This window comes from Manis pentadactyla, chromosome 8 (genome assembly GCF_030020395.1).
Source record: "Manis pentadactyla isolate mManPen7 chromosome 8, mManPen7.hap1, whole genome shotgun sequence".
In the NCBI taxonomy this organism is placed as follows: domain Eukaryota; kingdom Metazoa; phylum Chordata; class Mammalia; order Pholidota; family Manidae; genus Manis; species Manis pentadactyla.
In genome coordinates this window covers 59,764,857-59,781,788 of record NC_080026.1, presented here as the reverse complement: position 1 = coordinate 59,781,788, position 16,932 = coordinate 59,764,857, and the positions used below count along the sequence as shown (strand labels likewise).

The following is a 16,932-nucleotide window of genomic DNA, read 5'->3' as shown; positions in this document are numbered from 1 at the left end:
GGTTTTGCTCATGCATTATGAACTATAAACAGTCAATTCAAATATGAATACTCACTTGATTTTTCTTTTTCTTTTTATTTATTTATTTTTTTATTGAAGGGTAGTTGACAACAGTATTGCATTACATTAGTTTCAGGTGTACAACACAGTGATTCAACATTTATATACATGATAATTCTAGGTACCAGGTATCACCATACCAAGTTGTTACAATATTTTGACTATATTCCTTATGCTATACATTACATCCCGGTTACTTATTTATTTTACAATTGGAAGTGTGTTTATATATATATATATATATATATATATATATATATATATATATATATATATATTTTGTGAGGGCATCTCTCATATTTATTGATCAAATAGTTGTTAACCACAATAAGTTTCTGTATAGGGGGGTCAATACTCAATGCACAATCATTAATCCACCCCAAGCCTAATTTTCGTCAGTCTCCAATCTTCTGATGCATAATGAACAAATTCTTACATGGAGTACAAATTCTTACATAGTGAATAAGTTACATGGTGAACAGTGCAAGGGCAGTCATCACAGAAGCTTTCGGTTTTGTTCATGCATTATGAACTATACACAGTCAGTTCAAATATGAATATTCATTTGATTTTTAATCTTGATTTATATGTGGATGCCACATTTCTCTATATTATTATTTTTAATAAAATGCTAAAGTGGTAGGTAGATACGAGATAAAGGTAGAAAACAGAGTTTAGTGTTGTAAGAGAGCAAATGTAGATGATCAGGTGTGTGCCTGTAGACTATGTGTTAATCCAAGCTAGACAAGGGCAATAAACATCCATGTATGCAGAAGATTTCTCTCAGAACATGAGGGGGGAGGTTCTAAGCCTCACCTCTGTTGATCCCCAATTTCTCACCTGATGGCCCCCCTGCGACTGTGCCTGTCTTAGGTTGTTCCTCCCTTGAGGAATCTTACCCGTCTCTGGCTAACCAGTCATCTTCCGGGGCCATACAGGGAAATGTTAAGTTGGTAAGTGAGAGAGAAGCCTTATTGTTTGAAAAGGTTAGCTTTTTTACTTCTTTGCATATTTATGCCCTGTGGCTTCTATGCCCAGCATTTGTCTTGAGGTGTCTTTACCACTTGGAAGAATTATGATACTCAGTAAATTCGACATGTGGCACGAGTTCTATTTAAAGGTTGTGATAAGGTAGGAAGAAGAAAAGCTATAGAAGTAGCAGGCAGAAGAAAACCTGGGAAGATTGATTATTTCTTTGACATATCTTCTTGTAGAGTAACTTCAGCATGGATAGGTTTTAAACTACTAATTAAATTGTGCACACACATTAACATAATAGGAATATAGTTACCTAACCAAAGCATACCTGTAATTACCAGCCATCTCCAGTGAAACCAAGAAAACCAGTTAGGCACCTTAGGCATTTGTGAAAACTTATCTATGATATGGTGGATATTGTCTGACTGAGCTTAAACAGTCTGAGAGAATTCACATAAACTAGAACAACCCATTCCTGGGGACTGTTCATATCCCATATGTTCTTTTAACGATAAATAGTCTGTGGTTGTAAGATTTTGGAGTGCTACAATTTGCACTTCTCCTAATTCTTGGTTGAGTTCCAACAGTATAGATCCAGTCCAATTTTTGTTTTACTGTATGCACAGGCCAGCTTAGATATCTTCTTCATCATTCCCATGGCAAGTCCAGGAACTGGTGGGATGAGTGCATCTACACCTGTGACAGTGCATGGATCTTTGTTGGAGTTTTTTTTTTTGCTGATCATCTTCTGTCACGAGTCTTCCCGAGAGTGCTGATGTTGGAAGTTCTTTTTCATATCGTATCTTAGTTCATTTTCGGGGTAGCCAAATTAGGCTTTGATCCTCTGTATAAACACAAACAGACCCTTTGCCTACACTTTTATATGCCCTTTATATCATTGTGTAGAACTCATTAGAGGTCACCACATAGGAACTGCTTTTTTTTCTTTTTTTTTTAATCATTAATCTACACTTACATGACGAATACTTTGTTTACTAGGCTCTCCCCTATACTAGGTCCCCCCTATATACTCCTTTACAGTCACTGTCCATCAGCGTAGCAAACTGTTGTAGAATCATTACTTGTCTTCTCTGTGTTGTACAGCCCTCCCCTTTCTCCCACCCCGCTATGGATGCAAATCTTAATACCCCTCTTTTTCTGCCCCCCTTATCCCTCCCTACCCACCCATCCTCCCCAGTCCCTTTCCCTTTGGTACCTGTTAGTCCATTCTTGAGTTCTGTGATTCTGTTGCTGTTTTGTTCCTTCAGTTTTTCCTTTGTTCTTATATTCCACAGATAAGTGAAATCATTTGGTATTTCTCTTTCTCTGCCTGGCTTGTTTCACTGAGCATAATACCCTCCAGCTCCATCCATGTTGCTGCAAATCGTTGGATTTGCCCTTTTCTTATGGCTGAGTAATATTCCATTGTGTATATGTACCACATCTTCTTTATCCATTCATCTATCGATGGACATTTAGGTTGCTTCCAATTTTTGGCTATTGTAAATAGTGCTGCGATAAACATAGGGTTACATTGGTCTTTCTCATACTTGATTGCTGCATTCTTAGGGTAAATTCCTAGGAGTGCAATTCCTGGGTCAAATGGTATGTCTGTTTTGAGCATTTTGATGTACCTCCATACTGCTTTCCACAATGGTTGAACTAACTTACATTCCCACCAGCAGTGTAGGAGGGTTCCCCTTTCTCCGCAGCCTTGCCAACATTTGTTGTTGTTTGTCTTTTGGATGGCAGCCATCCTTACTGGTGTGAGGTGATACCTCATTGTAGTTTTAATTTGCATTTCTCTGATAATTAGCGATGTTGATCATCTTTTCATGTGTCTGTTGGCCATCTGTGTTTCTTTTTTGGAGAACCGTCTGTTCAGTTCCTTTGCCCATTTTTTAATTGGGTTATTTGTTTTTTGTTTGTTGAGGCATGTGAGCTCTTTATATATTCTGGACGTCAAGCCTTTATCGGATGTGTCATTTTCGAAGATATTCTCCCATACTGTAGGGTTCCTTTTTGTTCTATTGATGGTGTCTTTTGCTGTACAGAAGCTTTTCAGCTTAATATAGTCCCACTTACTCATTTTTGCTGTTGTTTTCCTTGCCCGGGGAGATATGTTCAAGCAGAGGTCACTCATGTTTATGTCTAAGAGGTTTGTGCCTATGTTTTCTTCCAAGAGTTTAATGGTTTCATGACTTACATTCAGGTCTTTGAACCATTTTGAGTTTACTTTTGTATATGGGGTTAGACAATGGTCCAGGTTCATTCTCCTACATCTAGCTGTCCAGTTTTGCCAGCACCATCTGTTGAAGAGACTGTCATTTTGCCATTGTATGTCCATAGCTCCTTTATCAAATATTAATTGACCATATATGTGTGGGTTAATGTCTGGGTTCTCTAGTCTGTTCCACTGGTCTGTGGATCTGCTCTTGTGCCATTACCAAATTGTCTTGATTACTATGGCTTTATAGTAGAGCTTAAAGTTGGGGAGTGAGATTCCCCCTACTTTATTCTTCTTTCTCAGGATTGCTTTGGCTATTCAGGGTTTTGGGTGTTTCCATATAAATTTTTGATTTATTTGTTCCAGTTCATTGAAGAATGTTGCTGGTAGTTTCATAGGGATTGCATCAAATCTGTTTATTGCTTTGGGCAGGATGGCCATTTTGACGATATTAATTCTTCCTAGACACGAGCATGGGATGAGTTTCCATCTGTTAGTGTCCCCTTTAATTTCTCTTAAGAGTGACTTGTAGTTTTCAGAGTGTAAGTCTTTCACTTCTTTGGTTAGGTTTATTCCTAGGTATTTTATTTTTTTTGATGCAAATGTGAATGGAGTTGTTTTCCTGATTTCTCTTTCTGTTGGTTCATTGTTAGTGTATAGGAAAGCCACAGATGTCTGTGTGTTGATTTTGTGTCCTGCAACTTTGCTGTATTCCGATATCAGTTCTAGTAGTTTTGGGGTGGAGTCTTTAGAGTTTTTTATATACAGTATCATGTCATCTGCAAAGACAGTTTAACTTCTTGTTTGCCAATCTGGATTCCTTGTATTTTTTTGTTTTGTCTGATTGCTGTGGCTAAGACCTCCTGTACTATGTTAAATAACAGTGGGGAGAATGGGCATCCCTGTCTAGTTCCCGATCTCAGAGGAAATGCTTTCAGCTTCTCGCTGTTCAATATAATGTTGGCTGTGGGTTTATCATAGATGGCCTTTATTATGTTGAGGTACTTGCCCTCTATTCCCATTTTGCTGAGAGTTTTTATCATGAATGGATGTTGAACTTTGTCAAATGCTTTTTCAGCATCTATGGAGATAATCATGTGGTTTTTGTCTTTCTTTTTCTTGATGTGGTGGATGATGTTGATGGACTTTCGAATGTTGTACCATCCTTGCATCCCTGGGATAAATCCCTCTTGGTCATGGTGTATGATCCTTTTGATGTATTTTTGATTTCGGTTTGCTAATATTTTGTTGAGTATTTTTGCATCTACGTTCATCAGGGATATTGGTCTGTAGTTTTCTTTTTTGGTGGGGTCTTTGCCTGGTTTTGGTATTAGGTTGATGTTGGCTTCATAGAATGAGTTGGGGAGTATCCCCTCCTCCTCTATTTTTTGGAAAACGTTACGGAGAATGAGTATTATGTCTTCCCTGTATCTCTGATAAAATTCCGAGGTAAATCCATCTGGTCCGGGGGTTTTGTTCTTTGGTAGTTTTTTGATTACCGCTTCAATTTCATTGCTGGTAATTGTTCAGATTTTTATTTAATTTTTTATTATAAAATTATTTTTATTATAAAAATTTCATAATTTATTATATATATTTTTATATATAATTTATTATATATATAATTTATTATATATATATGTATATAAAATATTTATAATTTACTATAAAAATTATTAAAAAATTTTATTATAAAAAAATAAATTATTTAATTGTTTAATCTGTTTAGATTTTCTGTTTCTTTCTGGGTCTGTCTTGGAAGGTTGTATTTTTCGAGGAAGTTGTCCATTTCTCCTAGGTTTCCCAGCTTGTTGGCATATAGGTTTTCATAGTAGTCTCTAATAATTCTTTGTATTTCTGTGGGGCTCGTCGTGATTTTTTCTTTCTCATTTCTGATACTGTTGATTTGTGTTAACTCTCTTTTTCTCTTAATAAGTCTGGCTAGAGGCTTATCTATTTTGTTTATTCTCTCGAAGAACCATCTCTTGGTTTCATTGATTTTTTCTATTGTTTTATTATTCTCAATTTTATTTATTTCTTCTCTGATCTTTATTATGTCCCTCCTTCTGCTGACCTTAGGCCTCATTTGTTCTTCTTTTTCCAATTTCGATAATTGTGACATTAGACCATTCATTTGGGATTGTTCTTCCTTTTTTAAATATGCTTCAATTCCTATATACTTTCCTCTTAGGACTGCTTTTGCTGTGTCCCACAGAAGTTCTGACTTTGTATTGTTGTTGTCGTTTGTTTCCATATATTGCTGGATCTCCATTTTGATTTGGTCATTGATCCATTGATTATTTAGGTGCGTGTTGTTAAGCCTCCATGAGTTTGTGAGCCTCTTTGCTTTATTTGTACAGTTTATTTCTAGTTTTATGCCTTTGTTGTCTGAAAAGTTGGTTGGTAGGATTTCAATCTTTTGGAATTTTCTGAGGCTCTTTTTGTGGCCTAGTATGTGGTCTATTCTGGAGAATGTTCCATGTGCACTTGAGAAGAATGTGTATCCTGTTGCTTTTGGATGTAGAGTTCTATAGATGTCTATTAGGTCCATCTGCTCTACTGTGTTGTTCAGTGCTTCCGTGTCCTTACTTATTTTCTGCCCAGTGGATCTATCCTTTTGGGTGAGTGGTGTGTTGAAGTCTCCTAGAATGAATGCATTGCAGTCTATTTCCCCCTTTAGTTCTGTTAGTATTTGTTTCACATATGCTGGTGCTCCTGTGTTGGGTGCATATATATTTATAATGGTTATATCCTCTTGTTGGACTGAGCCCTTTATCATTATGTAGTGTCCTTCTTTATCTCTTGTTACTTTCTTTGTTTTGAACTCTATTTTGTCTGATATTAGTACTGCAACCCCTGCTTTCTTCTCACTGTTGTTTGCTTGAAATATGTTTTTCCATCCCTTGACTTTTAGTCTGTACATGTCTTTGGGTTTGAGGTGAGTTTCTTGTAAGCAGCATATAGATGGATCTTGCTTTTTTATCCATTCTATTACTCTGTGTCTCTTGATTGGTGCATTCAGTCCATTTACATTTAGGGTTACTATTGAGAGATATGTACTTATTGCCATTGCAAGCTTTAAATTCGTGGTTACCAAAGGTTGAAGGTTAGCCTCTTTAGTATCTTACTGCCTAACTTAGCTCACTTATTTAGCTGCTATATACACTGTCTGGAGATTCTTTTCATCTCTCCCTTCTTATTTCTCCTCCTCCATTCTTCATATGTTGGGTGTTTCTAGGAGTGCTCCCATCTAGAGCAGTCCCTGTAAGATGTCCTGTAGAGGTGGTCTGTGGGAGCAAATTCCCTCAGCTTTTGCTTGTCTGGGAATTGTTTAATCCCACCTTCATATTTAAATGATAATCATGCTGGATACAGTATCCTTGGTTCAAGGCCCTTCTGTTTCATTACATTAAATATATCATGCCATTCTCTTCTGGCCTGTAGGGTTTCTGTTGAGAAGTCTGATGTTAGCCTGATGGGTTTTCCTTTATAGGTGACCTTTTTCTCTCTAGCTTTGTCTAGCTTTAAAACTCTTTCTTTGTCCTTGATCTTTGCCATTTTTATTATTATGTGTCGTGGTGTTGTACTCCTTGGATCCTTTCTGTTGGGTTGTCTGTGTATTTCCGTGGTCTGTTCGATTATTTCCTCCCCCAGTTTGGGGAAGTTTTCAGCACTTATTTCTTCTAAGATACTTTCCATCTCTTTTCCTCTCTCTTCTTCTTCTGGGACCCCTATAATACAGATATTGTTCCTTTTGGATTGGTCACACAGTTCTCTTAACATTGTTTCATTCCTGGAGATCCTTTTATCTCTCTCTATGTCAGCTTCTGTGCGTTCCTGTTCTCTGGTTTCATTTCCATCAATGGCCTCTTGCATCCTATCCATTCTGCTTATAAACCCTTCCAGAGTTTGTTTCATTTCTGCGATCTCCTTTCTGGCATCTGTGATCTCCCTCCGGACTTCATCCCATATATCTTGCGTATTTCTCTGCATCTCTGTCAGCATGTTTATGATTCTTATTTTGAATTCTTTGTTAGGAAGACTGGTTAGGTCTGTCTCCTCCTCTGGTGTTGTCTCTGTGATCTTTGTCTGCCTCTAGCTTTGCCTTTTCATGGTGATAGGAATAGTGTGCAGAGCTGGGATGAGTGACAGCTGGAAGAACTGCCCTTCTTGTTGGTTTGTGGCCCTCCTCTCCTGGGAGAACAGCAACCTCTAGTGTCTTGTGCTGGGCAGCTGCGCGCGGACAGGGTTTCTGCTTCCTTCCGGGCTGCTATGGAGTTTATCTCCGCTGTTGCTGTGGGTGTGGCCTGGTTTGGGCTACTGCTCCAAAGTGGTGGAGTTGCGTTGGAGGGGAAGTGGCCTGGAGGCTATTTATCTCCATAAGGGGCCTCCCTGCTCCCTGCAGCCCAGGGGTTAGGGTGCCCAGAGATCCCCGGTTTCCCTACTTCTGGATTAAGTGGCCCTCCCTGCCCCTTTAAGATTTCCAAAAAGCAACCGCTAAAACAAAACAACAACCACAAAAAAAAAAAAAAAAATTTAAATTAAAAAAAGAAAATTTTTTTTTTATTAAAAAAAAAAGTGGCTGCTCGTTTTTCTTTATTCTCCGGTTCCAGCCTCAGGCATCTGCTCACCGGTCTTGCTGCCCTGTTTCCCTAGTATTGGGTTCCCTATCCCTTTAAGACTTCCAAAAAGCACTCGCCAGAACAAAACAGAAAAAAAAAAATTTTGGATCGTTTTTCTGGTGTCCTCTGGCGCCAGGCCACCAGTGCCCGCTCACTGTTCTTGTTGCCCTGTTTTCCTAGTATTGGGGGCCCTATCCCTTTAAGACTTCCAAAAAGCACTTGCCAAAACAAAACAGCAAAAAAAAAAAAAAAAAAAATTGTCGGGTGCTTTTTTTATGTCCTCCGGCGCCTGACCTCCGGTGCCTGCTCACTGTTCTTGCTGCCCTGTTTCCCTATCATCCAGGCCCTCCTGGGCACGTACTGTGTCTGCACTCTGGCCCGGATGGCTGGGGCTGGCTGTTCGGCAGTCCTGGGCTCCGTCTCCCTCCCGCTCTGCCTATTCTCCTGCTGGGAGCTGGGGGGATGGGCGCTTGTCTCCTGCCAGGCCGGGGCTTGTATCTTACCCCCTTCACGAGGCGCTGGGTTCTCGCAGGTGTGGATGTGGTCTGGATATTGTCCTGTGTCTTCTGGTCTTTATTCTAGGAAGGGTTGTCTTTGTTATATTTTCATAGATATATGTGGTTTTGGGAGGAGATTTCCGCTGCTCTACTCATGCCGCCATCTTCCGCCTGTAACGGTTATATCTTCTTGTTGGTTTAACCCTTTTATCATTATGTAATGTCCTTTTTTGTCTCTTGTGACTCTGTTTGTTTTGAAGTCTATTTTGTCTGATACAAGTACTGCAACTCCTGCTTTTTTCTCCCTATTAGTTGCATGAAATATCTTTTTCCATCCTTTCACGTTTGGTCTGTGTATGTCTTTGGGTTTAAAGTGAGTCTCTTGTAGACAGCATATAGATGGGTCTTGTTTTTTTATCCATTCAGTGACTCAGTTTTGATTGGTACATTCAGTCCATTTCCATTTAGGGTGATTATTGATATGTATATACTTATTGCCATTGCAGGCTTTAGATTCATGGTTACCAAAGGTTCAAGGTTAACTTTCTTACTATCTAAGAGTCTAAATTATCTCACTTAATATGCTATTAGAAACACAATCTAAAGGTTCTTTTTTTTTTTCTCTTCCTTTTTCTTCCTCCTCCATTCTTTATGTATGAGGTATCATATTCTGTACTCTTTGTCTGTCCCTCGATTGCCTTTGGGGAAAGTTAATTTAATTTTGCATTTTCTTAGTAATTAGCTCTTCTTCTTTCTTTACTGTGGTTTTATTACCTCTGGTGACTGCTATTAAACCTTAGGAACACTTCCATCTATAGCAGTCTCTCCACAGTACACTGTAGACGTGGTTTGTGGGAGGTAAATTCTCTCAGCTTTTGTTTATCTGAAAATTGGTCCATCCCTCCTTCAAATTTAAATGATACTCTTACCAGGTAGAGTATTCTTGGTTCGAGTCCCTTCTATTTCTTTGCATTGAATATATCATGCCACTCCCTTCTGGCCTGTAAGGTTTCTGTTGAGAAATCTGATGATAGCCTGATGTTTTTTCTCTCTCTAGCTGCTTTTCAAAGTCTGTCCTTATCCTTGATCTTAGCCATTTTAATTATTATATGTCTTGGTGTTGTCTTCCTTGGGTCACTTGTGTTGTGGATCTGTGCACCTCCATGGCCTGAGAGAGTATCTCCTGCCCCAGATTAGGGAAGTTTTCAGCAATTACCTCCTCAAAGATACTTTATATCCCTTTTTCTCTCTCTTCTTCTTCTGACACCCCTATAATGCGAGTATTGTTCATTTGAGTTGGCCACAGAGTTCTCTCAATATTCTTTTGCTCTTCGAGCTCCTTTTTTTCTCTGTGTCTCAACTTCTTTGTATTGCTGTTCTTTAATTTCTATTCCATTTACTGTCTCTTATACTACATCTAATCTGCTTTAAAATCCCTCCATTATATGTTTCATTTTAGATATGGAATTTCTTAGTGATTGAATCTCTGTCCTAAATTTGTCCCTGAGTTTCTGAACATTTTTCTGTACCTCCATGAGCATGTTTATGCGTTTTATTTTGAACTCTCTTCAAGGAAGATTGGTGAGCTCAGTTTCATTTGGCCCTTTTTCTGGGTTTGTGAAATTTTTTTCTGGACCAGGTTCCTTTGACGGTTCATATTTGTATGTGGCGCCCTCTGGTACCCAGAAGCTCTAGTCTCTGGAGGTGCTCAGCTCCTGGAGTGATGTCGGGAGTCACAGGTGAGCAGTGCTGGTACCTGGGGGGAGGAAAGAGCTGTTTCCTGCTTCCCTGCTGCAGTGCTTTTCTCCCAGATCAGAACCAGTGGGCCGAGCACACAGGTATAAGCCTCTGTGGTTTGCGTCTGTTGCTGCAGTAGGCATGTCCTCCCTCTGGCTGGCCTGACACCAGGGCACAGGCTGCCGGTTTTTGAGCCAGTGCCCGCTCAAAACAAGGAGGAAGGTGCAGCAGTCTGCGTATCACTGTGTGGGAGCCTTGGAGCTGATTAGCCAGCCAGGGGAATGGAGCGCCTGAAACTCCTGAAAGTTCCCAACTTGCTGGGCAGAGCATGCCCAGACAACCTTTCCCACCTATGCCTTCTCCCACACAGCAAGCTCCATGCAAATTCTCCCCCTTTAGCATCCTCTCAGTGCTAGGAAGCCTCTCAGACCGCCTGCCTTTCCATTTGTCCCAGATCCGCGGAATGTAGATCCTTGTCCTCCACAAGCAGCTTGAATCTAAGTGTCTCCAAGTAGTCTGCCTGTCTTAGCTTTCAAACCCCACCTATCTCCAGAGTACCATGCAATGTAGGTTTGTGCTCCCAAAGCACATTTCCAGGGCTGGGTGTTCAGCAGTCCTAGGCTTCCACCCGCTCCCCGCACCGTTTCTCTTCCCACCAGTGAACTGGAGTGGGGGAATGGCTTGGGTTCCACCGGATCAGGGCTTTGGTACGTTACCCTGTTTCATGAGGTCTGCTCTCTTCTCCAGTTGTATGCAGTCTGGTGCATCCTTCTTCCCTGTTGCTCTTTTACGATTAGTTGTATCAAGTATATTTTCATATTATATGTGGTTTTGGGAGGACTTCTCTGTCACACCTCTCATGCTGCCATCTTGAATCCTGTTTTACATGATGGTCTTTATTATATGTCAACCTGGCTAGATAGACCACAGCCCCCTTTTATTCAGTCAAATACTAATCTAAGCATTGCTGTAAAGATATTTTATACATGTAATTAAAGCCCATCATCTGTTCATTTTAAATAGCAGAGATTATCCTAGAAAATCTGGGTGGGTCTGATTCAGTGAGTTGAAAGTCCTTAAGAGCAAGCCTCCCAGAAGAAGAAAATTTCCCCTTATTAACTGCAGCCTCAGCCTATACCTGAGATTTCTAACCTGTCCTTCAGACTTGCCTAGTTAGCTCCCACAATTGCATAAGCTAATTCCTTGCTATAAATCTCCTAGTGTAAATCTCCTACTATATAATCCAGCTGATTCTGTTTCTTTGATTGAACCCTGATCAATAGAAGACTATTATGAATAAGCTGCTATGAATGTTCTTGTGTGCTGTATCTATGGACATTTTCAATTTTGTGACATTTTTAGTTTCTGTTCGGTAAATACCCAGGAATGGAATTTCTAGGTCAAAGGGTGGAAGTGTGTTTTAATTTTATAAGAAATTGCCAAAGTGTTTTCCAAAATTGTTGCCCATTTTATGTTCTTTCAGTAATTTATGAAAATTGAAAGTCAATTTACTGTACAAGTTTGGATTTATCTGTGAATTCTGTTTAGTTCCATTTATCAATTAGTCTTAGGCCTTGAACAAGTAAATGTTGAATTCAACTGGTTGAGTCCTCTTAATTTGTTCTTCTTTTTTTTTTCAAGTGTTTTGGCTCTTCTAGGTTCATTGCATTTATATATGAATTTTAGGATTACCTTCTTAATTATTATTTTTTTAAAAAGTCTGGTAGAATAACAGCATTGAGGAAAATTGACATATAACAATATCGAGTCTCCTCACCCCTGGGCATAGTCTATCTTTTCATTTATTTAGATCACCTTTACTTTTTCTCAGTGGTCTCTTCAATGTCTTTTGTTGCATTTACTCCTAAGTTTTTGTTTTTTTAATGCTATGATTAATGGATTTTTTAAAAGTTTTACTTTTCCATTGTTTGCTGCTCTAGTACATAGACATATCTTTGATCTTACTACATTTAGTTATGAGCTTCTTTTCTTTTTCTATCTCTTCTTTCTTTCATTTTTGGTTATTCCTTAGGATTTACTATGTAAACAATCATATCTGCAAATAGGGACAGTCTTACTTTTTTACACTCTTTATGACTATTATTTCTTTTCTTCCCTTATTACAGTGGCTAGGAACTTCACCATAGTGGTGAATAGAAGTGATGAGGGTGGTAATCCTTGATTTTTTACTGATCTTAGGTGGATTGTTTTCACCATTAAGTATGAAGTTTTTATGTAGTGACCCTTAATCATATTGAGGAAGTTTCTACTCCCAGTTTTGCTGGAGTTTTAATCATGAGTAGGTGTTGAATTTTATCTTTTCAGCAACTTTTGATGTGATTATGTTAATTCTTTAATCTTTTAGGTGATGAGTTTAATTAATTGGTATTTCAAATGTTAAACCAAACTAGAGCCAAAATTGTCCTTCTGTTGAATTGATCCTTTTATTATTCTGAGATGTTCCTCTTTATTTTTCTGAGATGTTCCTCTTTATTTTTCATAACACTCCTTGACTTGAAGTCTGTTTTATCAGATAGTAATATAACTGCCCCCACTTTCTTATGATTAGTGTTTTCATGTTCATTTCTTTTAATTTATACCTTCCTCCCTCTTTTTCTTTTCTTGGAATTTTTTGTAAACAACCCAGACTGTTGGTCCTGTTTCCTAGGATCTGAATTTTGCTGATTACATCTTCATGATGGTATTTGACATGTTCTCCTGTTCCCTGTCTATAAATTGATAGTTAAATGTGAGGATCATTTGTCATCTTGACCACTACATTTATTATTCTTTGGGTATAAAATCTTCAGAGTTGTTTGAGTAAACATATAAGAAGTTAACCTGACCCCAGAGATAAAATTAATTTGGTTTTGGATAAAGATCTGAAGTTCATAATTAGGATGTCATGATTTGACTTTGTGTTCTTTTTATTTTTATTAGATGTGTTCTCTGTTTTTATAAATTTATATTTTTCTCAAGTACTGTATATCATAGAGTCTTTTTTTCCCCCTGAATATTGTTTGTCATAAATATTTTCAGAATTGGACCTTTATTTTATGAGTAGTTATTTATTAATAAGTAGTAGTTGAGCTGCCTGAAAGAGTCTGCTTGCATTTAATTTCCTGGCAAAATTAGGACAATTATATTAAAGAAAATCATTAATCTTAGTTTTTGATACCTAGTTTCTTTTTTTTTAATGTGAAAAATACTTTCTTGCTTAGGGTTTTCAGCTTTTCATTTTACTATTTTGTTGATTGGGTTCACCATAGGAATTGGAATGAGCTTATTTAGTTAAATAATGGAAGACTTTCACACCATGCCTCCCTATCATATGAACAGGTCTCATGAATTAGAAATGTATGTTATGTAGCAAGGTTGGTGCATGTTCTTATCAGATGAATGCTAATTATGCTTTTTCCCTTCCCTTTCTTTTCCTGCCATAATATCTTGGTTTTACAAAACCCTTTGAAGTGTGTTGCCTATAGATAGGCAAATCCTATATTTAATTTTAATGACACTTTTCTTGGCGGGGAATGTCTTTATGTAAAATTTTTTTTCTTAACAGTGCAAATTAAATATTACCATCATATTACCGACATTGAAGACAGTGAACTTTTATAAAACATAGTGTTTATGCACTCCTTGTTAAAAGAAGAGCTGAATATGACAAAGCGTATTTTGTTCTCTTTTTATTGAGACATTCAGTCTCTGTGGGATAAATGTTGCAGTAGCTTTTGGAGACGTAATTTTTTTTCTTTGTGGATAATAGTAAGTCGTTAAGAGCAGTGGTTTTTTGTTTGTTGTTTATTCCTAGTTGACATGTGCCAATAAGATATTTCCAGAAAGGGGTAATTAAGTTTATTAACAAAGACCCTTTAGAAGATGCAGCTCTTAAGAAAAATTTTCTGAAAAATAATAGTGGTAGATTATTTGTTTCAGGTACTGAGCAGTACAGTGAATACACAGGCTATGCCGAAACGTATCGTTGGGCCCGGAGCCATGAAGATGGAACTGAAAGGTGAGTTTATTTCTGACTTTAGTATCACATGGCCAAAAGCTAAGGATTGTGGGTTTCACCCTGGTACATTCTGTCTCCCATCTAATCTTATTTCAGAAATTTAATTTTCTTTTTAAATTCAGTATTTCAGGTTTATAAGTAGTTAAAACAGTATTACTATCTCCATATATCAAAGGGAAGAGCAGAGAAATAAAAGCCAAAAGTCTGAACCAAGAATAAGAAGGGCATAGGTCTCTATAGTTCTTTACTTCTTAGCTGCCAGTTGTAGACAGTCAGTGGATTAACTACCAAGTCCAGGCTTATTTAGAATAGGTTCCTGTTAGAGCTTAAAGTCTTCAGTCAGCTTGTTTTGTTATCCTTAAACTTTTCTGTGAGATAAGTAGGTGGGAGAAACCAATGTTGGAATAATTTGCCTAATGACACAGAACCTACAGTGAACTTTGCTGCTGCTTTTTCCTGTTTCTTACTGAAATATGTTTTTATACTTTGATATCCTTTTTTCCCACTAAAATGATTTATCAGGGGTAAATTTTTACAGAAGTGATGCTTGAAAGCTTGTGTATGTTTGTGTGTATATTTTAATGAAAAAGAGCCATTGTAGCAGAATCAGCTAATCCCTGTGTAATCATGCAAGTTTATTCTTTATAATATCTCAAGGTCAACCCCTGATCTCTTTCCTTTTATTTTGGTTGAAATATGTGGGTGCAACAACTATCAATGTGGATATTTAATTCCTAATAATTATTTGCAAGTTTATAAAGAGATGAAATAATTGGAATTTCGTATTTCCAAAATCATCATCTCACCTAGTCCTTCCTGTTTCCACAGGCAATATTTTACTGTCTGCTTTGCTCTCTGTCTTTTTAAAAATAGTTTTCTTACTGTCAGCAAGTGAGCACAATAGGTAAATGTTGTACTGAATCATTACACATTTTTTGTAACATTTGACTTTCTGGGATTCTTTCTTGGATGATGTATGGTGATGTTGCAAACCTAGTGACTTAGAGCAGGTCTTTCGAACCAAAGGACCAATGAAATATTGTCAAGATACAAATGCTAAATCTTTAGTATTAGAGGAAACAAAAAACTAAATTCCTTTTGTTTGCCCTCAAATCCTTTAACCTCTGAGACTCACTGTAAATGATGTATCTGTTTATAATATGTCATATTTGTTGTTTCTCAATAATTTTTCATTTTACTCTTTAAAGCCTGGCAGTTCACAATGTGTATGCTTTGGAATCTAAAAATAAAACTGTGTTTCTGCCCTTCTGTTTGCTGAGACTTAACAGCCACTGTTTTTTTGTTTTTAATATATATATTAACCTGGCAAAGTCTCGGAAACCCAAACTGAGAGTTTTATTTTGTGGGTGCTGTTCCCTGTACCTCACTCCTCACTCTGACCTGCCACAGGGATGACTGGCAGCGGCGTGGCACTGAAATCGTTGCCATTGATGCCCTTCACTTCAGACGCTACCTCGACCAGTTTGTGCCTGAGAAAATCAGACGCGAGCTTAACAAGGCCAGTAACCTTATTTCTTAGTTCATCTGGCAGCTGTCATCTATTTACTGCCATTTTATTAATGCTGAAATTAATGCTTCCTGGTAATTCTCGCAGTGTCAGTATGTCTGCCCATGGCTCTCCTGATTTAATGGGTCTGTCAGCTTGTACAAGATGTACTTTCCATTCTGTAATTGTTAGATTACTGATGCCAGATAGACTTGCTTGATATTAAGCCCCACATAAGCATTTATCTCATCAAGTTCTTTTAGCTGCTTTTGAACATTATTATTGTGAAACCATATAGAAAATTTTTTTCAGGCTTGCCCAGTGATATTTTCTCTACAAGGTATGGTATTAGGATTGAAACAGATAAACCATAAAAGTCAAGTTAATATTGTTCTATTATAGGTAAGATTCACATGTAAATTATTTACTTTGGTAATGTGACATATTTATGATGGAGTCTATGATTTTCTGTGATGCATAGTACTGTCTACTGTAATCATTTTTTAATTGTATTACAGAAATATAAAAATGAGCCATACATACTGTTAGTTAAAATTTTCATTACTGTTAACCATAATAAACTCTGTCATATAACAGAGTGCTGACTCTACTCTTTAGATCGAGGGCCTTACCAAAACATTGATATTTTCTTTAGTTCCTCAAATTACTCTCACAGCCAAGACTGACCCAATTCTGAAAACCACTGTTTAACTCCAGTGAGCAGGATTTGATTATAAGATTGTTTATTAAGGTAATAGGTTTGTGAGTTTGCATGACTATACATGTGCCAGTCCCTACACAGACTTTTGACAGTGAGAGCAAACTGGGTATACCATTGCAAGGAGACTGGGAGTGCCCTTGGAGATTGGTATATCTGGTGTTCATTGTATCATCTTCACATCTCCCTGGGTCTTACCACAGGAATGGTCTCTCTGAGTCTGTGCTTATCCCAGCTCAATCACCTTACCTTTCATATTGTTAGTAAAATAAACAACAAAATAATCTGGAAAGTCTTCTGCTTGCTACCTTTAATGATTTAGTACATATTTTTCATATAATTAATTTATTATCATATATCCTAATCTATTTGGAAGTCTAATTTATTGTTTCTTATATATAATTTATTAGATCACATTAATGTTTAGCATTCTCAATGGAATCTCAGAAAAAGTTTTACATCTCACTGTGTTTTATAAACTTAATTTAAAACAGCAGTCTATTAAATCACCTTAGAAATAACATGTACAATTCTGCTTTTTTTACATGGCAGGGAGAAAGTGGGCAGA

General features: G+C 37.5%; 1 protein-coding gene across 3 annotated transcripts in view; it reads left to right on the top strand.

Annotated features, from left to right (window-relative positions):
* The window catches only part of PARG (poly(ADP-ribose) glycohydrolase), a 179,050-nt gene that overhangs the window by 127,536 nt on the left and 34,582 nt on the right, over positions 1 to 16,932 (top strand). For all 3 annotated transcript variants that reach the window (XM_057505767.1, XM_057505766.1, XM_057505765.1), the window contains 2 exons: positions 14,061 to 14,139; positions 15,550 to 15,658. In XM_057505767.1, coding sequence (XP_057361750.1) covers positions 14,061 to 14,139; positions 15,550 to 15,658 — 188 coding nt within the window. The remainder of the gene's footprint in view (positions 1 to 14,060; positions 14,140 to 15,549; positions 15,659 to 16,932) is intronic.